The sequence below is a fragment of the Lagenorhynchus albirostris genome, chromosome 14 (assembly GCF_949774975.1).
Source record: "Lagenorhynchus albirostris chromosome 14, mLagAlb1.1, whole genome shotgun sequence".
Classification (NCBI taxonomy): Eukaryota; Metazoa; Chordata; class Mammalia; order Artiodactyla; family Delphinidae; genus Lagenorhynchus; species Lagenorhynchus albirostris.
The window spans coordinates 64,658,104-64,681,566 of record NC_083108.1 but is presented as its reverse complement, the minus strand read 5'-3'; the positions used below and the strand labels follow the sequence as shown (position 1 = coordinate 64,681,566).

Genomic DNA, 23,463 nt, shown 5'->3' with positions numbered 1-23,463 from the left:
CTTCCTTCACAGAAGCTGTCCGTCGCCTTGTTCTTTTTCTCCCCTTATGGTCTTCTTCCAGTATCTTATCATCAAAGCCAGTCAGCTCAATGGTTTCAGACTGACTTGTGGGTCCAGCTGAGAACCATTCTGGTTCTTCTTCTGTGTAGGAATCATTTCTTCTACGCTCAAAGACACGCTTACTATCCACAAACTCCCTCTGGAAAAGTACATAATGCAAAATAAAAAATAGGATTCTAGTTACGGCATTTCTACCTCAATCAAGGACTGATGAATTAAATAACGCTCAGTAGTACAATGAAGATGCTATGCTATAGACCTGAAGCCCCTCCCCAACCCCCAGCTCTCTGTTCCTCCCTCCGGCTTAACAACGGGCTATGTTCACCCAGCATTTCAGGGTAACCCGGTATAAACGAAGTGAACACACGAGGTGCCAGAGGATCTAGAAGACAAACCCTGAAACGCTTGTCCTTGTAGTCCCTCTCTCGGTCTCTGTCTCTCAAGTCTCGCAGGTCCTTATCGCTAAGACGGTGATCCTTCTCAAAGGTCCGAGCAGAGATTATCCTCCCACTGCCAATCCTTCGTCCACCAAGCAGGCGGAGCCCATCACTGTCTTTCTCCAATGGGCTTCCTGAGCGCCGGGAGCTAACAGCAGCTGTCACGTGGCAGCCCCCTCCAAAGCTTCGTCTCTGTGGGCTGAGAACAACATCTAAGTCATCTTCTTTCACACGCTCTCGAGGATCTGGAAAGATGCCGGAAAGAGAAAGTTAAGCAAACCAGCAAGGGCATTCTTCCTCTCTAGGTGGTCTGTCCATGACTGGTGGCCATGGGGGTACTGGAAAAGAGTCACCACTAAAACAGCTAGAGAGCTCACATATTTAACGAAGATGAGCAAACCTTCATCTCTTCGGAGGAATAAATATACTTTATAATCAATAATTTTCCATGATTAATCTCCATAATCCCTTTGTTTTGACTAAATCCCCCCACCCCGCCATTTTTTTTAAATTTGCTGCGCAGTGCAGCATGCAGGATCTTAGTTCCCTGACCAGGGATCGAACCCTCGCCCCCTCCAGTGGAAATACGAAGTGTTAATCACTGGACCGCCAGGGAAGTCCCTTGACTGAATTCTTATCTATGTAATTATTAGCAAATGTTTTGTCAATTAATAAACTACAGTAGGTGTCAGTATTTGAAACAGTAACCACTTAAAAAGAAAGTATTGAAAGTATTGAACAGCTGAATATCCACATGCAAAAAGAAAAGACTTAAATTCATACCTACCACCATATACAAAAATTAACTCAAAATGGATCATAGATCTAAATGTAACCCCTAAAGCTATAAAACTTCTAGAAGAAAATATGGAGGAAATCTGTGACACTGGGTTAGCACAGTTTTCTTAGGCATGACACCAGGAGCACAATCTATCTTAAAAAATGATAAACTGGGGCTTCCCTGGTGGCGCAATGGTTGAGAGTCTGCCTGCCTATGCAGGGGACATAGGTTCATGCCCTGGTCCGGGAAGATCCCACATGCCGCGGAGCGGCTGGGCCCGTAAGCCATGGCTGCTGAGCCTGCACGTCCAGAGCCTGTGCTCCGCAACGGGAAAGGCCACAAGAGTGAGAGGCCCGTGTACCGCAAAAAAAAAAAAAAAAAGATAAACTGGATTTGATCAAAATCTAAAACTTTTGCATTTTGTAAGTTACTGTTCAGAGAATACAAAAACAAGCCACAGATTGGGAGAACATATTTCAAAGAATATATCTGAGGGAATTTCCGTGGTTAGGGCTCTGAGCTCTCACTGCCAAGGGTGCCGGTTTGAACCCTGGTTGGGGAACTAAGATCCTGCAAGCCACAAGGCGTGGCCAATAAAAGAAAAGAATATATCTCATAAAGGACCTGTATCCGATACATATAACAACTCTTAAAAACTAAAAAGGACAACTGGTTTGAAGAGCCACTTCACCAAAGATGATATATGGATGGCAAATAAGTATATGAAAAGATACTCAACATTAATCATTAGGGAAATGTAAATCAAACAGTAATGTGATACATGCCTATTAGACTGGCTAAAATCAAAAAGACTGACCGTTCCAAGTGCTGATGAGGATGTGAAGCAAGTAGAACTTTCACACACTGCTGGTGGAAATGTAAAATGGGATAACCACTTTGCAAAACAGCTTGGCAGTTTCTCAAAACATTAAAGATACATCTACTATAGAACCCAGCCATCCGACTCTTAGATATTCAGCCGAGAAAAGAAAGCATGTCTATAGAGAGACTTGTACATGAATGTTCAGAGTAGTTTTGGTTAATAGTCAGAAACTTGAAACAACCCAAATGTCTATCAACAGATAAATTGATAAACTATGGCAAATTCACACAATGGAATACTAGTAGGCAATAAAAAGGAACGAACTTTTATATACCCCAAAACATGAATGAATCTTAAAACAATTATTTTGAGTGGAAGAAGCTACCCAAAGAATACGTACTATATAATTCCATTTATGTTAAACTTCAGGAAATGTAAACTAATCTATAGTGACAGAAAGCCGACCAGTGCTTGCCTGTGGGGCAGGGGTGGAGTGTAAGAAGGGACACATGGGGTGCTAGGGAACTTTTAGCTGTGATGGAAATGCTTATTACTTTGATTGTGGTAATGGTTTCACATTGTATTCACATGTCAAAACATCAAATGGTACACTTTATGTGCCATTTATGTACCAGTCTATCGAATGCCAATTTTACCTCAATAAAGATGTAAGAAAAACATGTCACCACACACAAAAATTCTTCCTAGGAAGATCAGAAAACTAGAGATAAGTCCAAGTGAGGAAAACCTCCTTTAATCCTCTCACTAGAAACATTTCCTAAAATGTTTTGGTATGCACTTTTCCAGACTTTCCATGCACTGTCTGTTTTCGTCCAAAAATAAGACACAAAATAGACAGTTTTGCATAACTTGGTGAACATGTCTCCAACATGTTTTTACAGCTGAACACTCCTATATATGGATATACCAAAGTTTACTCAACTTCATTTCTACTGCTGGACATTTAGGTTGCTTCTAAGTTTTCATCTGTGTAGAAGGGTCTTACAGCTCAAGCTACAGTCATCACCCCATCTTCTTTGTTCAGTTCCAAGTTGGTTTTATGATGCGTGTTCCTCTCATCTCAAAAAGAGTTCCCTCTTGCAACTAGTTCCTTGACTAGCTTTTATATTGCCCGCTATCCATTTCACTTTTCTAGTTTAAAGGGGGAAAGGTATGGAAGATCAAACTTTACTCCAGTCGCAAACCACATCGAAACCCAGTATTCAGATCATACTCTATTGTGAATTAAGAACTGCCAGAACTAACTTATACCTGAGGAAAAGTCTCACCTGAGACTGGGCATAACCAGCTCTCCAGCGCAGCTTTAGGGTCCCCACATCTAACTCAGCTATCCACTTCAATGAAAGACCTGGTACCTTTAATTCAAAAGCACATAGCCTAATACAGTCTACTCACCACTGCTACATAGGAAGGCTATGATTTTGCTCTGCTAATCAGAAATGAACTTTAAAAAAATAAAATAAAATTCAAAAAAAAGAAATAAACTGTTAAGTCAGTTTCCTGATAATGATACTTTCTCCCAATGCATAAAACTCTCACAGCTAAGAATGAAGCCAGCAGCAAAGAGCACTGTCTCCAAAACTGCTGCCCCCACTTCTCAGAGACTGTGCTCACCTACTATCCTGCGCACCAGGGAAGGCCGATCTGTATCTAACTCTTTCTTCAGACTTTCCATTGGTGAACTCCGTCCTGAAGCTGGGTAGAGGGAGGCATGCCACTTCTCAGGATCCCAGACACCATCACTGCAAGTCAAAGGGCACCAACAGTTAGAACTTGCACCATGAATAACACACGTAGTCTAATTTCTACTACTTCAGGTGACAGGTTATGGAAACCCCTTTCCAATATAAAACTTTATGGTTGCCATCAGAATGGTTCTCTCTTTTAAGATGAAAATAAAAACAACTAATAAATTCAGCAATACATTGTTGTTGTTCACATAATAGCAATAGTCACTTGAAAAGCAGTGGTTTGTGCATAAATGAAACATCCAGACCACAAACCTTGGGGTGCATATGGATTATAGTATCTATGCCTGTCCTATACAAAGAAATGCTCCATAAATATTGATTACTCAGTTTACTGAAGATTAGTAAAGGGAGGAAAAAGCCCCTTAATCCTCTTATTGGAAGCAGCTCCTGGAAGGCTTAGTGTATATTTTCCAGAATTTCTATGTACAGTCTCAGTTTTTCCCACAAGTAGGACAGACAGCTATTTAAGAGCCTAAAGTGTGTAGTCTGGGTTTGACTTCGTTACTCCCACACTAATGATGGGGTGGCAGGTGGTACAGTGTGCAGAGGAGAAGCTTTGGAGCCCAACGATCTGGTACCTAACTCTAGCTCTGCTAGGATGAGAAACTCTTTCCTCCATCTCTCTTATTTTCATTATTATTATTAGGCACAATGTCTCCACTTCAGAATCAAAGGGAATATGTGCCCACGATAACTATTTTACACCAAGAAGAAACAGCTGTAACAAGAAAATTCAATTTGAGGCATAAAAAACCTTTACAGCTTTAATGAAGAAAAAACTAAACAAAAACAAAGAAAACCCCCAGCTAATCTGAGACTTAGCAAAAACTCCTAACCAATTAGAATAGCCATTATTCAAGTATCACCCTCACCAGGGGAAAGTGGTGAGGAGTCCAGATTTAGCAACCTTCTGAACTGTCCATGTACAAAATTAAAAAAAGCATGTGCGGGCTTCCCTGGTGGCGCAGTGGCTGGGGGTCCACCTGCCGATGCAGGGGATGCGGGTTCCTGCCCTGGTCCGGGAGGATCCTACATGCCGCGGAGCAGCTGGGCCCATGGGCCGTGGCCGCTGGGCCTGCGTGCCCGGAGTCTGTGCTCCACGGCGGGAGGGGCCACGGCAGTGAGAGGTCCGCATACCACAAAAAAAGAAAAAAAAAAAGCGTGTGCTAGTCTATCAAAAAATCAAACACTATATATATTTTTAAAAATGTGGGCCAATATGAACCATCTACCTTGATATTTAAGAAGTGACCTTAGGGCTTCCCTGGTGGCGCAGTGGTTGAGAGTCCGCCTGCCGATGCAGGGGACACGGGTTCATGCCCTGGTCCGAGAAGATCCCACATGCCGCGGAGCGGCTGGGCCTGTGAGCCATGGCCGCTGGGCCCGCACGTCCAGAGCCTGTGCTCCGCGACGGGAGAGGCCACGACAGTGAGAGGCCCGCGTACCGGGAAAAAAAAAAAAAAGTGACCTTAACGTCTTAAGATAACCATAAGAAGTGCAATGTAGGGTTATTCTAAGAGACTTTCAGACCATTTTTAGCTATAGCCTCCTCAAACCAAAGCTTTCTACCTTATGAAGGAGCCCAAGATGCAAAAGGGCTAATGTGGGGACTTCCTTGGCAGTCCAGTGGTTAAGACTCTGTGCTTCCACTGCAGGGGGCTCAGGTTCCATCCATGGTCAGGGAACTAAGATGCCGCATGCCGTACAGTGCGGCGAAAACAAAAAAAAACAAACCACCCCAAAAAATCTGAACGGCTCTCTTGTTTGGGGGTGAGGGGTGGGGGACTGATAGAAGGCCCAGAGTCCTCCTGATCGTCCTGCCCCAGGCAGGCCCTGGAAGGACCCTCAAAGCACAGTGCAAAAAACCACTGGTAGAGAGAAAAGACTCTGGTCAGGACTCCTGTGTTCAAGTCTTAATTCTGCTTTTTGACAAGGTGCCTTTGACCAATGTGTCATTTTCTAGTTTTAGTTTCATCACCAGTTAGTTGAAAGAGAATTGGTTTAGTTGTCCTTAGAGTTCCTTGCAGCTTAAATCTCTGAATTTCAGCTAATTAATAACAAAGCCGATGAAGACAGTGCAGTGAGATGCTATTTAGTCATGTTCATAGCTTACGTGCAATTTATTTGTGTGGAAGCCCAATGTCATTACCCCTGAAATCTCCCCACTCGTAATTCCAGCAAAACAATACAACTCCATTTATTAAGTTTGGTGTAACAAGAAGTTGACCCCCACAGATACCTGTCATATTTCTCAGAGAGGCACGAAGGCCTTTGTTTGGAATGAGGGCGTTCTTTAATATCCAAGAGCTCCTCCTAGAAAGAGAAATCATATGGTGATTTTGAACAATATTTCTTGGGCCACATATTTTCAACTTATTTTTGTTATCAGTAACTGACTGTCTACCTTAAGCAGTTCATACAGTTCTTATTTATTTATACCCTGACTTACTCCAGAAAGAACCAGAGTCAGCTCAAGGTTCTCAGCAGAAGCTCAAGCAGAATTGGCAAATAACGTAAGTGATCAGTTTATTGCTAAAACACACTCTCTCATAAACTTCTGTCCAATAATACACCCCACAACACTGAACGCTGATCAAGGCATGGTAGCTTTAGGCTTACATAAAACCTTCAGCTATTCTGACTGGTCTTAAATGCATTAGATGCCAACTTACAAAGGGACAGATTTTTTTTTTTTTTTAATGTACATGGTCCTTTACCCCTAAATACTTCAGTGCCTGTTTCCTAAAAATGAGCATATTCTTTCACAGCCTTTTTTTGTGGCTCCATGAGAGAATTAAGCCCTATAGAAAATAATTTGAGTGACTATTTTTCCATTCTCCCAAGGATTATACTTGGCCAGTATCACTTTAGATGCACAGGAGAGAAGAGAATCTATTACATACAATGGATGCCTTAGGGCATAAGGGCTCACTTCTGCAGAACCTGGTTGAGAAGTGTTGTCAGTTTTATACAACCAGTTATCAATAACACTTTATCCCTCTGGATTCTAATTTTGTCAAATGACCCAATAATGTCCTTTATATTACCTTTTATTAGAATCTAACACAGGATCCAGTCTAGAACCAGATATTGGTTGTCATGTCTCTTTGGTCTCTAATCTGGAACATTTCTACAACTTCTTTTGTCTTTTATGACATCAGCATTTCTAAAGAATAAAGCCTACTTTTTTTTTTTAAAAAAAAAGAACATTATTCATTTTAGGTTTGTCTAATGTTTCTTCATGATTAGATTGAGGGTAAGCATCTCTGGAGCAGAATACTAACCTAAGAGATGTCCACCTCAGAGCATCACCTCTGGATGCCTATGTCACCCATGTGCCCCTCATCAGTGATGTTAACTTGACGTTAACCACCTGGTCAAGGTATTCTCCAGTTTTACTCTTTAGTTACTACATTCCCATTTGCAATCAGTATGCAATCTGTGGGGAGACACTTTAAAATCATCCAAATATTCTAGCCTTCATCAAAATTTCCCCATAAATTTAGCATCTACTGGTGATTCTGAGCCAAACCAATATTGATTTTTCAACTGTAGGCCTCCCTCCATAATTACCAGTCAGGCACTTGGCATTCCACTGTAAATACAAACCCTCCCTTCTCCCCCTTTTATTTACTTATTTATTATTGACATGGGCTCACAGATTCCCAGCTTTTCCAATGGTCTATAATTCATTAATGTCCTTAATTATTTTGGTGCTCAAATTGAGAGTCTCTTCAAGCAGGCTCCTGCATCCTTTTGACATGCCCCATCATTTTTTAAAAGCACTTTCTTACTTTCTATCTTATGTTGTACTCATCCTGTCCTAACCCCAGAGTCAGCCATTTCTTGAGAAATCCAAGTTCCTTTAAGTGGGGAATAGTATAATAAATCAAGATTTGGGAACTGGGTATCCTCATTTGCTTCTAGGCCCTCTCAGCAGAACTAGGAAATATGTGCGGTTATATATGCACACGTGTGCACACACGCACACCTGCTCATACACATGCGTATACACAAAACCACTGCGTCCTTTTTATATAAACATTTTCATAGTAAAGTTAAAAACAGCAATTCCCAGGGCTTCCCTGGTGGTGCAGTGGTTGAGAGTCCACCTGCCGATGCAGGGGACACGGGTTCGTGCCCCGGTCCGGGAAGATCCCACACGCCGCGAGCGGCTGGCCCCCGTGAGCCATGGCCGCTGGGCCTGCGCGTCCGGAGCCTGTGCTCCACAACGGGAGAGGCCGCAGCGGTGAGAGGCCCGCGTACCGCAAAAAAAAAAACCCAGCAATTCCCAAACTCTCAGTACCAGTAAAATGCTACAACTGCCTTGCAAAAAAGCATATACCATTGTGCTGTGGCCTCTCCAACACCCCCGTCACAGGCCTCACAACAGAATGCTTGCTGCTTCTCTGATCACTGCTTCCCACATCTTGGGGTAAATACGGAGGGATAGAGTTACTCTCTCAGCCTACAGGAATCACAGCATATAAGCATGCCATGAAGTTACTCAGTATCTTCAGACAACTGAGGCACCTAAATGTTTTCTCCATTAGGTGAGAAATAGCAAAATGCCCTAGAACAAGATGACATTTTAGTTTTAAAACCAGAATATCAATTATTTACATTTATTTAGGATTCATTTATGAATTATGTCTTATTAATTGGGTAGATATACCTAGAAAAATTTGGAAGTCTGAGATAAACAGAATTCCAAATATAAGAAAATGTCTAAAGGCTACTCAAAATTCTGAAAAAACTGTCGAAGTACTGACATACCACCTGCAAATTGCCAGTAGAGACTGGAGTCCAGTGAAATCTGCATGGTGAACACAGCGTCAGAAGGGCAGGGGTGACACAAATTTGGTGGTGAGGGGTGGGGAGGATGGACCAATAGTAGTTATGATGATTGCAGATGCAACAATACAGAAATCCTAAGAACAGTAGGGCTTAAAACATTTTCCAGTAAAAACAGGAAGGACCTTGCAATATAGGAAATACTTATACACTACAGGAAAAAACACTGCAAAGCAATCTTCTGCTATTAGAAGCAACCCAAAGATTATTACATATCCCCTCGCTCCACCACCCTCAAATCCAAATATTAAACTAAGAATCCTAGTATACTATTAAACCAAGGGCAATATATTTCATACTTAAATATGTATATTCTCAATATACAAAAAGTTTCTAAACAATGAGGCTCTGTTTGAAACTTTTAACTCCAAATGATAATAGGGAGCCCAAGTGATAGGTGTTCTCTATTATTACTGCAGCTGTTTGCTGAAATGCTAATGATTTTATCTATTTATTTAGGAGTCAACTTGCAAAGATTAAAATTTTAACACAGCCGCAAAACATGTAGATGGACCAAAATGTTCTATTTGCGGGGATCAAAAAATATTTGAACAAAGGTAAAAAAAGCCTTACAAAAAAGGAAAATGAGGAGGCTAAGGAGAGATGACAACTAAATGTAATATGGTCTCCTGGATGGAATCCTGGAACAGAAAAAGGACATTGGTTTAAAACTAAGGAAATGTGAATAAAGTATGGACTTTAGTTAATCACAATGTATCAACATTGTTAATTGTAATAACTGTACCATACCAATATAAGATATGTTTCCAGCTTTTCTGTAAATCTGACTGTTCAAAAAAATAAAGTTTACCCCTGTCTCATACTATATACAAAAAGAAACTCAAAATGTATCAAAGACTTAAACATATGAGCTATGACTATAAAACTCTTAGAAGAAGACATAGGTATAAATCTTCATGACCTTGGATTAAGCAATGTTATTTAGCTATGACAACAAAAGCCTAAGCAACCAAAGAAAAAAGATAAATTTGACTTCAAATTTAGAAATTTTTTTGCTTCCTATGACACTGTCAAGAAAGTGAAATGACAACCCATGGGACAGAAAAAAATATTTACAAATCACGTATCTGATAAGAGTCTAGAACATAGAGAGAACACGTACAACTCAACAACAAAAAGACAATAACCCAATTTAAAAAACAGGTAAAAGATCAATAGATTTTTCTCCAAAGATACACAAATGGCCAACAAACACATGAAAGATGTTCAACATCATTAGTCATCAGGCAAATGCAAGTCAAAACCACAGCGAGATACCATGTAATGGCTACTAGGATGGCTATTTTTAAAAAAAGGGAAAATAAGTATTAACAAGGATGTAGAGAAACTAGAACCTTCTAACATTGCTGATGGGAATGGAAAATGGTGTGGCTGCTGTGGAAAATGGTGGCAGTTCTTCAAAAACTTAAACACAGTTACCACATGATCCAGCAATCCCACTCCTAGTTATAAACCAAAGAAAAATGAAAAATTATGTTCACACAAAAACCTCGTACACAAATGCTCACAGCATTATTCACAACAGCCAAAAGTTTAAACAACCCATGTGTCCATCAAATGATAAATGGTTAAACAAAATGTGGTAAACCTATACAATTAATATTTAGCAACAAAACAGAATAAAGTACTCATACATGGTACAACATGAACCTTGAAAACACTATGTTAAGTGTAAGAAGTCAGACATAAGACGCCACATACCGTAGATTCTCTTTATATGCAACGTTCAAAATGGGTAAATCCATTGAGTCAGAAAGTAGGTTAATGGTTGCCAGGGCCTGGGGGAAGGGGATAAGGGGCAGGGGTGATTGTTAATGGGTAGTTTGTTTGCCAAGATGAAAATATTCTGGATTAGATAGTAGTGATGGTTGTACAACTCTGTGAATTTACTAAAAACCACTAAATGGTACACTTTAAAAGGGGTGAATTTTATGTATGTGAATTCTATCTCAAAAAAAATTTTTTTAAGTAAATTAAACTAAGAGGTTTAGTTACCAGAGGTTAATGTTTTGTTTAATTTCTCTTGTTACAGACTTACTGCTCTAATCACAAATTTATAAATGCCAACTACCCTTGGATACAAAAGAGTGGCTCAGGTTGGTAAAAATGTTTTAATTTTCCCTCCCATATTATTCCAGTTTTCTTTGTTGACTTTATACGCTTGGCGTATTCTAGGTGTGAATGCTCAATGTACAAACTTGACAGGCCTGTAAGAGCACAAAGTGGAACAGTGGGCGAGTTGCACACAGGCATCAACCACGCCAGCAGCACCGACTGTGCCACGGTATGCCTCTAACCAAATGCAATGTCCAAAACACAGCCCACCTGTCTACAGAGGATGAAGAGCAATTTTCTTTATTAACAGGCTGAGAACTGGGGAAACAAAACAATTCTTGGATTGAATAGCTCCTAGGAATAACTTTAAACATCTAGGTCAAACTACAGGTACTGTTCTTAAGAGCAGGGCTTCTTAAACCAGTTTCACAGCATCAAGGAAACCATACACAAAACGCATTTGTGCAATTTCTGCAATGAGTGTTCATCTCCAATGGTTATCCAAAGACCTCCAATGGACCCCACAGTGATTAAAAAGTAGTGCTTTAAACCAATCACGTTTCTCAAAATGTGGCCCAAGGTCCACCCCAACATTTAGGGAAAAATGAGATCCTCCTCATTGGGTTTAGAGAACTAAACCTGTTACCTTCAGCAATGTCTTAAGTTGCTTAAGATGGTATCCCAGCTTGAGAGGATCCCCCAGTTAAGTGCGGAGGAGAGAAACCATACGCTAAGTCAACAGAGTTTGCTCTTTCGTAACTGTCCACAGAACACTTCCTGTGTGCCATGCTTAGTGGCTAGCACAGGCAGATGACTGTGGTCCCTGGCCCCACTGCTCTCCAATCTCTCAAAAGAAGTCTTCTTGAACTTGCCATCTCAAAGAGTCCTTAACAGCAACTATTCCTGGAAAGGAATCCCTCTGGGATATTTTCAAAGAAAACCTTCAAGTTTGGCTAAAGGCAAAATACTTCGAAGTGCCCATTTTGAACTGGGAGTGCTCCTTCCCTATGAGTATTTCAGGAGGGAATGTGAGATTACCCTTTTGTAGAGTCCCGACAATCCACAGAAACTTACATCGTGAACAAGTTCACTAAAATTATCATCTGGACAAGAGAAGGGTTATCAACAGAGACCTTAATTTTTGCATAGGTTACTAAAACCTGACCAGGCAAGAACAAGCTGCTAATTGGCTAAGAGTCCCACACCCAAGGAAGTATAAACACATTTTCTTAGTTTTAGCAGCCTTCCTTAAAGAAAATGTGTCATGTCTTCCCAAAGAGTCTATTTGGGAATTACTAATATGGACACCCACTTTCAGTGATCAGAATTAAAGTAGAAAGCAAATGATGTGACTATAAGCCCAAAGCAACAGTGGTTAAAACCTTATACAGTTTCTTTCTGCAGAAATCCCCTGCAGAAGCAGCTATGCATTCTGATGACAATCTATTATAGAATTTCACACAAGTCACTTATAGAAGGAGATGAAAGGGGAAATGTTCTTTACCTCCGTGAGCTGAATTCAATTCACAAGAGTAAAAAGCCCAACTTTTTATGATTACTGTGGATATTGTTATTTTACTGTTAGTGGTCTGAGCGCCGTAGAAGTGCCCCAGTATCTCACCTATGTGTGCCTGGCTCTTCCTAAAGAAGGCACATGTCCCTGGAGCAGCGCTTGGGTTGGGTCCCCCTTTGACCTCCTCTTCTAGTCCCCACCCTCCACACACCCACTAACATTGGGCTTGGCCCATCAGGCTCTCAGATGGTTGCTGACTGACCTGATATTTCAATCTATGAGTCACATGACTTTTCTGAAAGGCTTAGAAAGCTTTTAAAAATAGATCACAATGGGGTAATGGCATTCATAGATGACAGCCAGGGCAATGGTGAACGAATGACACAGGGGGTGCCTGAGATACCTTCCACCATCCCCCATTCATGAGGTTTGCTGCTAAAGGGGCACCGTTTAGAACAGTTCTTACAGGCAGGTCAGGATGCAAACTGGATCCTGCAGAGCTGATAAGCAGGACTCAGCACCTGGATTCACCCAAGCCTCTAATGGTGTCTGATTTGATGCAAAGACTTTCTTCTATTGAAAGGATTTATGTGAAGCTAAGAAAATGGGAATAGGGAAAAAAAAAAAAAGGAAACCCTGCTTTTTCTGTTGATCTGGCCAACACAATAAAAATAAACCTTGGCTTTTAAATGCGTTTATACAACCGATAAAAGCAATGTAAAACATGAAGTAAGCAGGTAAATAAGTACCAGAAGGAAACTTATGAAAATCATTTTTAGGGTGGTAGCATTACATCTTCATAGTGCTTTCTGGTTTCATATTAAAATGGAGATGGTTACTGTGACATTTAGAAAATAAGCACCTTGATCTAAAGGTGGTATCTAAAGAAGCTATCTTTCAGTATCTCCCCCTACCTTTATTACATCATAAGCAGTTTTTTTTTTGCGGTACACGGGCCTCTCACTGTTGTGGCCTCTCCCGTTGCGGAGCACAGGCTCCGGGACGCGCAGGCTCACGGGCCCAGCCGCTCCGCGGCATGTAGGATCTTCCCGGACCGGGGCACGAACCCGTGTCCCCTGCATCGGCAGGCAGACTCTCAACCACTGCGCCACCAGGGAAGCCCCCATCATAAGCAGTTTTTAACACTTATTGTGTGCCAGCCACTTTTCTAAGCACTTAATATTCATTTTCTCATTTATTCCCCACAAAAATCCTATGGGTTAGATACTATTCTATCTGCATTTTACAGGGGAAAAAGATGAGAGTCAGAGAAGTTGAGAATATGACTGAAGGCAACACAGGTTAAGTAGGTGGAAGAGTGGGGGATCCCAAACCAGGCAGTGGGGCTCAGTGGCCCCTTATCCTCTCCTCTCCAGTGATTCTCTTGAGAGGACAGGGGAAGGTGCCCAACCCCTCTCAGCAGCTTTGTCACTCAGTGTTGGGTCTGTCCCAGTCCAGTGGGACTGCTGGGAACCCTGAACGAACTGCCAACTCCTCGGGCAGGCTCCCCTTAGGCCAGCTCCTCTTACAGCACCCCTTCCTGAACCAAAGATTTAGGAAGGGGTGCTAGAACCACAGATTTCTATGTCAGACGTTCCAATTGTGAAATTACTGGCTCATTATCTAGCTAGAAGTTCCCACCATGAGGAAGGAGGAGAGGATACCCAAGGGGGCAAGGGCCCTTAATCCCAACTTTTCAAGATGACTTAAAATCGGAACAGGTAGGAAAGAGCAGTCAGAAGACAGTATCTATGGTGTTGCCAGCCAGCCCCCTCTAAGAACTTCCAGTCAGGTTTCTGGACAGCTGAAACATTAACATGGTATCATGATTTTTGGTACCACAATTCTGCCTTCCCCCATATAAACAGGCACCCCTATTTTTATACTAGCTTAGAAGTTTATAGCTAAGTGCCTCACTGAAATGCCACCTGTTAGAGCCTACTACTCAACTCAGTTTATGAGATACCCATGAAGTTATCAAATGAGATCTTTGTATAGCAAAAACTGACCATCGGACTACTGATTTCAACCTAGAATTTAAATCAAAGAGTATTCTCAAAGGCTTGACTTCAAGTCTTGCAAATGATTCTCTCCAAGAAGGCTAGAAGGATTACTCAAATCAGTCCAATTCAGTTGCTTTTCTGTTTTCTTAATGATTTTAAAGCAAAGACAGGGAATTCTCTGGTGGTCCAGTGGCTAGGACTTGGTGCTTTCACTGCTGGGGCCCGGGTTCAATCCCTGGCCAGGGAACTAAGATCCTGCAAGCTGTGTGGCATGGCCAAAACAAACAAAACAAAACAAAGAAACAAAGCAAAGACACAAACATGGCTGTACCACTGTGACCAACTGCCCATCAGCCACAAATTAGGGTGGGCTCCTTTAAAGATCCCTACAATGACAAATAAAATGGTGCCAATTTATAACTGGTCAAGGCAATGAAGAGCACACAGGTATAGCTCAGATAATCCAACACCTATTTTTCAGCTGGTAGATTTAACATGCATGGTTAACAATGGTCAGTATCAAGCTGAATATTCTGAGTGTCCTCCGCTTTTATTCCATGTCCAATTGGCAGGTGACTGCATTCAACAAGGAGTCAGTGGCAAGCTACAGGAGCAAAGAAGAAAGCACAAAGTACGTAATACTTTGTGATCTAAGAAGATCAGTCTGTTCGCTTGAAGAAAAAAACATGGATCTGAATAGTGGGACAGGCCAAAGCATTTCTATTTTGTACTTCAAGCAGAAGATGGTATCACTGATAGAAGAGCAGGTACTACATCTCAAGAACTGGTAAACAAGGACCACTGATGAAGGTAAGAAAAAGCTGAATGAGTCCCAAACTTTTTCCACTAATAAGCCTCACTACCTCCTGTTTTCTAAACTAATGGTTCTCAAACTTGAATCTGAGTCAGAATTCTCTGAATTACTTGTTATTCAGCCAGTGATGGCTGGCCCTAACCCTAGAGTTTGATTCAATACCTCTGAGATGGGGCCCAAGATTTTGTATTTCTAACAATTTACCAGATGATACTAAATGGTAGTTTTGAGGACCACACTTTGAGAACCACTGTCTAAACCATTTTTAATCCATGACTTTTGATGTGAGACCCCAGTCTATATAACCTCCCAAAGTCCTTCAACATAATGCAATCACTTTAGAAAAATTGCACATTTGAATACTACCAAAACATAGCTTTTGATCTTAGGAATCTGGCCTGGCAAAATGGACCTGAGTGGGTTTATAAATTAAGGGCTCAAGACCCTCAGGATAGCAGGTGCATATAATAAAGCTACTCATAACCATCCAAATTAATAATCACTGAGGCTTAGTAGTAGGCCTGAAAATTCCCAATGTGACCCTAACCTGAGTTCCTGAGACATTCATAGAAACACAATGGACACCAACTGAACCCTGGGGAGTAACTATGCACCTGAGTTGCTTGACAACATCAACACCATATTTCAAGTTCTCCACAGAAGACTAAAGCCTTGCTACTCAAAGCATGGTCAGTGGACCAGCAGAATGGGCACCACCTGGGAGCTGGTTAAGAGGCCACATTTTCAAGTCCACCCCTGCCCTAACAATCAGAATTCACACTTTACCAAGGTTCACAGCTGATCCCCAGACACATTAAGGTTTGAGAAGCTAGCTGGACTAAAGGATGTCCTACCACACAGGAAACTCTGGTCTGTTACCTTGAAAAGCACTCGCCAAACATCTGAACTCCTCCACCTGCATAGGGAAAAAACCTCGAATTCTGAACAGACTATTCACGTTATCCCATAAAACAACTGAATACTACTAAGTGGAGAAGGGTCAAAGCTTAAGAAACCCTCTCATCTGGCCAGTGTTTTCTTGACCCTGTAGTTAATTACAAATCCCTCAATTACAAAAGTTTTCAGACAAGACATCACTTACAAAAATCACTGAGAACAGTTTCCTTCTATTGCTTCTAAACTTTCTAGGTTGTGAACCTGAAGTGGCAGAAACATTACTAAATGTTTTATTTATTCCAATAGTTTGATTCCAGTATGTATATAGGGAGTACGATGGCTCAAATATTATTCCAGTTGTGGAACCAAAAGACATTTATTATAGTGCTCAGAACATAGGACTGTTTCAAACTTCCTTCAAAAGGAAAAAGGCTTAGTTTGCCTCAAATCCCACATAAAATTACCAGAGTGTTGAGAAACATATATATGAAAGCACTACCCTAATACCCCAACACTGCCTAAACATGACCCTAAAATTGCCATTAACTAAGTACTCTTGAAAGAAGTGGAAAGTAAAACTATTTCTAACTAAATTGGGGAGAGAAGACCATTGAATGTAAACTTAACTGTCAACCTAAAAATTTCTTTAAGGCACATTTATCTAAGCATGGCAGAATTCTGAGGCTGGATTGTCAAAAATGGGCAATATTGAGCTTCTCAGTCTTTACTGTAGACATATATAAGTTCCACACTAAGAAAGACTAATAATATCTTCCTAAAAATGACTTATGCATAAAGATGCATATACATTAAAGATGAAATATACATACTACCCTCTGATGAGTGTGTGACAGTGATTCAAAAGCCTCTATGCCTGGACTCTACACATAAAGTACCAGTCAGAACTTTTATTCAAAAACTGCTGGGAGACCTGAATTCACATGAGCTTATATCAATAAGAGCAGTTTAAATCACTTTCCCTTCATTTAATAAGCTTTTCTCCATTCAGATTTCAGCTGTCAACATTTTAGGTAATGAATTTAAGTTGTGAAATACTATACAAGCACTCTCAGGTTTGAGGGAAACTATATTTGGGAAGACCAAATCTGAATGAAGAAGTAAAGTGCTTTCTATCAACTCACATTCTGTCATGCCAAAACAGATTGTATTAATACAGCAATTAACCAAAACTCTTTTACACCTGAAAACACTCTTTTCCTCAAGTTTTTTTTTTTAATGCTAAAAATGAATATTACTCCAATAGCATCGGATAGTTTATCAAGTAGTTAAGAGTAGTAGCATCAGTACACAAACAAAGCCCGAGTTTAAAATACTAACCAATCAGTATTCTGGGAAGCCAGGGATGATAACCACGTTAGAATCCTTGATGGGGTTCACACCAGGGAAATAACAGATATGGGCCCAACTAGGACACAACCCTTCCCGTCAACAGTCCCATGCACATTTTATGTACTCCAGTTCAACACAGTTCAGTGCACTAGGAGAATTCACTGCTCCAGTCAACCTCTTCAGAAATGTTCAGTAGCCCACAGGACAGTGAAACAATAGCTTCAATAAATATACAACCTTCAGGTGATTCCTCCTCCCCCACCCCCCTGAAAGAGGAGATATCTGGAAGAGTTTTAAATCACCACAAGTTTTTAGCTTGAAGTCTTAACTTTTGTTGAGTCGATATGCATTTTACAACAGGAAGTAAAAAAAAAAAAAAAGAATTAAAAAATCTGGTTACCCTAGGCAAGCACACCAGAGTATTCCTGTGGGGAGTTCGCCTCTCAAGGAAACATCAATACAGAGGACACTGATTTCTGTGAGGCATCCCAGAGCTGAAATCCTTACTCTATGGAATGTAAGTCAATAACACATCAATTACACAGCTGTTACAGAATTTGTCTGCCAACATATACTGATCCACAAATTCACACAGGGAATATCGAGCCAATATTCCCTTCACCTGAAGGCTACTTAGGGGCAAATTCTAGTTTAAACTCTGGGTATTCACACTGCAGAAAAAAGTTCAAAGCAATGCTTTACTAAATCTAGTTAATATTTAGTTCACATAGTGAGTCAGAATGAGACTACCACTTTAAATAATACTAATGAAATTCCTACACAATGTTACTAATCTCCTCACCTATAAAACACTATTTCATTAATAACAAAGCATACTTTTTTTTTTTTTTTTTTTTTTTGCGGTACGCGGGCCTCTCACTGCTGTGGCCTCTCCCGCTGCGGAGCACAGGCTCCAGACGCGCAGGCCCAGCGGCCATGGCCCACGGGCCCAGCCACTCCGCGGCACGTGGGATCCTCCCGGACCAGGGCACGAACCCGCGCCCCCCGCATCGGCAGGCGGACTCCCAACCACTGCGCCACCAGGGAAGCCCACAAAGCCTACTTTTGTATAGCGATGCGGGGATTTGGAGGCCGGTTGCTTCTTCAGGTCAAGGAAGGCATCTCCATTTTCTGTTTCACCCACACTTCTATCCATGGCTCCTTGGTCTACAGTTCTTTGCACCTGGAAGAAATCAGCACAAAACTGTCACTGAGAACAATAAATTTTCATAAGTCCTGACTGTTTTAAGAAACGGAAATTCATATCTCTTAGACTGACTGCCTTTAAAAAACCCTCACCCAACAATTACGCTATAAACCAGAACCCACTTGGAAACAGAAACACTGGTACTTAGATACCTCTTCTATCAAAGAGCTAAGCATCACAGGATAAGGAAAGGAGAAGTGCAACATGCCCAAATCAGGGTCCACCCTTTAAGCAGTTTTAATACAAAAAGAAACCAACATTAGTCGCTGCCACCCGTGAGGGCCGTTCAGGCAGTAGTGGGGAAGTTTCTCGTAGTGGGGGCAGGTAGGAGACTGGCTGGAGCTGGGGATCCGGGAAGTCGGGCAGTGGTAAAGTGCCTGTCACCTGCCAATGGACGGCGCCAGCTGCCCCTTGTTACCGGAGGCCAGGGACTGGGGACGGGGCCAGAGCGCCCCTCACTAGGCCAGCCGCACCTGTGGACATGTCAGGGGAGCCCCTGGCAAGGAAGGGGCGAGCGCAGGCTTCAGCTCCAAAGCTCAGCTTCCCCTGGCCGAGACCCCAACCCCCGGCCTCTCGCGCAGGCCCCGACCCAGCGGCCTCCTTCGGAGAATGGGCGGGGACAGTACTCACGGAGGGGAGGTGGGCCGGAGGAAGCGGGGAGGCCGAATCCCCCGGCCCGGGCACTCCGAGCTGGAGCCGGTACAGGCCCGCCGCCATCCAGCCCGGCGGCTCGGGCCCCACCAGCCCGCCCGCTGCTAGCCGGCCGCCCCGCTGGCCTCGCGCCCCTGCCCGGCCCCCGCGCGCGCCCCGGCGCTCGCGCTCACGCCCGCGAACCTGGGCGCAGCGCACCCGCGCCCCTTCTTTTCCCGCGGGCCCAGGCGTGCGGCGCCCCGAATCCCGGCACCCCCACCGCCACCCAGCCCTTACTCGGTGCCTCGGCCGCCGCTCCCCTGCCCGCCGCCCGCGCCGGTCCGAGGGCTGCTCCGCGCGGCCTTCGCTCTCGCCCCCCCCCAACCCGCTCGGATTGTCTCCCTTCAGCCGCCGTAACCGCAACCCAGCCCTCCGCCCCTCCTCCCCGGCCCCCTCCCCCTTAATATCTCCCTCCACGCACCCGGGCCCCAGCGCAGCCTTCGCCGACGCGCGCCCGGATGTGAGGTGTCCGCGGCGGTGCCGGCCGGAAGAAGGAAACATCGCGGCGCGCTCCCTGGGCTCCGGCCCCTGCGTACGCACGGTGGCGGGGAGGCGGAGGCCGGGCGGGGATGACGGCAGGGGGAGGAGGCCTGGCCGGGGGCTGCGGAAACCCTCCCAGGTGTGCTCAGGCGGTCGTCGTGGGCTGCCCTGGGGAGGACGCCCAGTTCCCACGTGCGCTTCGGGGCGGGGCGGAGCTTGAAGCCCGGGACCCCCGCCCGGCTGCTCTCCAGGCAGGGTGACCGCGGTCGGTCAGTGGGTCGGCCGCTGCGTTTGCACGGTTCGCGTCGGCAGAGAACCCTGGGGCTTCGGCAGCGGGAATCTTGAGTTAGGCGAACTTGAGGGCTGTGCCTCTTTTTTTACTGGTGGTGTAATCTTGGGCAAAGTTCTGACTTCTGAGTTTCGCTCTTATTAAAATGGCCTCTATGTGTATGAGGAATAAGCGAGATTACGCGTTGCTGCATTAATAAGCAAACTTGCCACGGTTGCTTTTGAATGAGCTACAGGCGACTGACAAATTCATTGAAATGTTCTTTCCCGCCCCATAGCCTGCACGGGAAGAAGTGCAAGTGCGTTTGGGTGAAAGATGAAACTGCGAATGTCAGGTGGTTAGTATGTAGTGCTGAGACCGGCTGACGGCCACACAGACGCACATATAATTTTCCTCCTCTGTGAACAAATGAGAGTAATTGCCATGCGGGGAGGAAAAGTTTGACGGAGATCACGTGTGAGCCGGTTTCTGCCCCGTGGGACAGTGGAATGATACATGGCTGTGGAGGGGAATGTAATTTTTCTCGCCAAAGTATAGTGAAGTCTACATTTCTTTGAAGGGGCCTACTTTCTTTGAGCTTCACTTGTGAAATCAGCCGATTGGGCAGTGATTGCGCACTAAGTTCCCGTCCTTGTATATTGGCAACGGACAAAACAATTATGAAAACTTTTTCTTTTCGTCTGTAATGATGAATAAAATGAGTTTCTCACAACTATCCTCTCTCTGCAAGCCACTGTGGAGAAGTGGAGAAGGCCTATTTTTTTGAAGCTCTTAAATTCTGGCTCTGCCACTCAGTGTGAAACCGGAGCCAGTCACTTCACTTTTTTGAACCTGTTTATTCATCTATGAAAGAGAGATAGCAGGGCCTCCCTGGTGGCGCAGTGGTTGAGAGTGTGCCTGTCGATGTTAGGGGATACGGGTTCATGCCCCGGTCCGGGAAGATCCCACATGCCGCGGAGCGGCTGGGCCCGTGAGTCATGGCCGCTGAGCTTGCGCGTCCGGAGCCTGTGCTCCGCAATGGGAGAGGCCACAACAGTGAGGAGCCCGCGTACCGCAAAAAGAGATAGTAGTACCTAATTTTCAGGCTTTAAAGAGATAACATTAAAACCACTGTTCTGGTTATCTTTTGCTGTGTAACAAACTATCCCCAAACTCAATGGCTTAACCCAACATTTATTTTGCACCAAATATGTAATTTGGGGTGGTCCTAACTGGGACAGCTGGTCTCTGCTCCCTTCAACATCAGCTGTAAAGCTGTGTGCTAGGAACATCTAATGGCTCACTCACTCACATGTTTGGTGGTTGTTGGTGGCTGTCAGCTGGAACCAATGGAGCTACTGCTGGAACGCTTAAACCTGGTCTCTCTGTGGCGTGAGCTTCCTCATAACATGGTGGCTAGATTCCCAGGCAAGTGTCCAATTAGGAGAGGGCCAGACAGTTGTACAGCCTAGCCTCGAAGTCACTGTCTCTTATGCCACATGCTGTTCCTTAGATAGGCATCGCTAAGGCTGGCCTATATTCAAGGGAAGAGGACTTAGTCTACACCTTTATACGGGAAGAGTGTCACAGAATTTGTGGGCATATTTTTAAATTACCACCAGCCATATATGAAATGTGCTCAAGGCATTGTAGGTATTATCATAAAGGCCTGGCCTGAAGCTCATTTCCTGGGTGTCTTCTAGTCTATCCTATGGAGGATGTACTCTTCCCCCAGGCTCTTCTTTAATGTCTTATAGAACCATGTTCTCAACTCACTTCTTACCTCTCAAAGCCTTAATCTATCCTTATTAAAGGAGAAGACAATTATTACCTAGGAATAAAGGTAATCATTTACTAAGGGAGGGCATCTGTGAACTTCTTTCACCTGTGTCATGTAAAAGCTAGATGCTTGCAAATCCTTGTTTCGTTGTTGCTTTTTAATGTTATTCTCTTTGGCAGGAATGATAATTTGTAATTCTAAATGCCCCCTTTTGCAATGATAATGAATTTTCAAATATCAGTATAGGAACCCCCTTTGAGAGAGTAAGAGAAAAAAGATTCTACTTCTTTACTAAATATTTGTAAGATCTTGGTTTAGGTTCAAATTCTTGTTTCAAAATTTGGCATAAGGGGACTCCCAACTTTCAGTCAGTTGGGGAAATTAACAGTCCAAGAACAGCAGAGAAGCAAATAGAAATCAGAAACCTAAAAATTTTGAGAGCAGCCTCAACTCAGACCTCCACTGCTCTCCACCTTTCTAAATGAGCTTTTTCCTACTCAGCTTTTCTTTCTCCAAGGGTAATCCCTACTTCCAAGAAAATAGGATTTGAACAGTTTCACAGTTGCGGCATCATGTATTCAACGACTACAAAGAAATTATTAAGAGACTTCTGTAAGACCATAGAGCAAATTATTTGCCGAGCCTAAACCCTTTCTGGCACTTTACATCTTTGATTTTATATATGCAAAGTAGTTAAGAGTCTGACATCACCAAGCGCTGCTGCACTAGCTATTGTTATTCTATATTGTTATCTAATCTTACCCAATGGGACTAATTATTTTCATTATAATTCAAATGCAAATGCCTTTAATTCCTTCCTAAATTAGTCAAAACTGATGGTGGTAAATGTACATGACAAAGTATCAGCAAATCATTTAGAAAGCGTGCTTACCGATTTTTCATCCTGGATTGTCATAATTTGTATAAATGTAATTTAATAAAGTACTCATAAGAGTAACATTACAGTAAGTAAATATTAGTTACAGTGTTAATCAGGACTTTGAAAGTAACTAAATTATTTAAAAACTACTTTGCCACATAACTTCAGATTAAAGATTGGTTCCCGTGTCCCGCTAAAATGGAACTTCTTTTAAACACTTTTAATTACAAAAATTAACATAGGTAAAAAAAAGCAAAAATGCAAATTACCTGTGATTCTAATACCAAGGCACCCAACAAGTTTTTTTTCCTTCATGTTTTTAATGTAAAATCTTTCAGGCATTTAAATGCATAATGCTAGCCTTTGTTTTGCGCTCTCCACCAGAAATATCAAGTGCTTTCAAATGATGCTTTACGAAGCACAGGAGAAAAGGATATAAAAATGCCCTACCTTAATAACCTATAATGAAAAATAATCTGAAAAAGAATAGTGTATATATATACATAAAACTGAATCACTTTGCTGTATACCTGAAACTAACAGCATTGTAAATCAACTATTCGTTAATTAAAAAAATGCCCTACCTACCCATCCCCACTTTTTAAAATTTGGGCCCACTCTGATCATCTTTTAAATTAATGACTATTTACTAACAATGCTTGTTAATTACATTTTAAAAGTAATGGTTAAGAGACGCCATCAACCTGGGATAATCTTAATTCGCCGGCGGCGCAACCCTCATCCGCGCGGTCAAGATTGAAGACCTCCCAGTCTACGA

General features: G+C 42.8%; 1 protein-coding gene across 7 annotated transcripts in view; it reads right to left on the bottom strand.

Moving 5' to 3' along the window:
• EIF4ENIF1 (eukaryotic translation initiation factor 4E nuclear import factor 1) overlaps nt 1-23,463 on the bottom strand; it is a 46,492-nt gene that overhangs the window by 22,701 nt on the left and 328 nt on the right. For 3 of the 7 annotated variants that reach the window (XM_060170598.1, XM_060170600.1, XM_060170599.1), the window contains exons 1-6: nt 19,218-19,337; nt 18,444-18,563; nt 6,113-6,186; nt 3,737-3,864; nt 456-742; nt 1-199 (exon numbers count right to left, since the gene is read on the bottom strand). In XM_060170598.1, coding sequence (XP_060026581.1) covers nt 1-199; nt 456-742; nt 3,737-3,864; nt 6,113-6,186; nt 18,444-18,563; nt 19,218-19,304 — 895 coding nt within the window. In that variant the 5' untranslated portion in view covers nt 19,305-19,337. The other 4 variants (XM_060170603.1, XM_060170602.1, XM_060170601.1 and 1 more) reach the window with 4 other exon arrangements.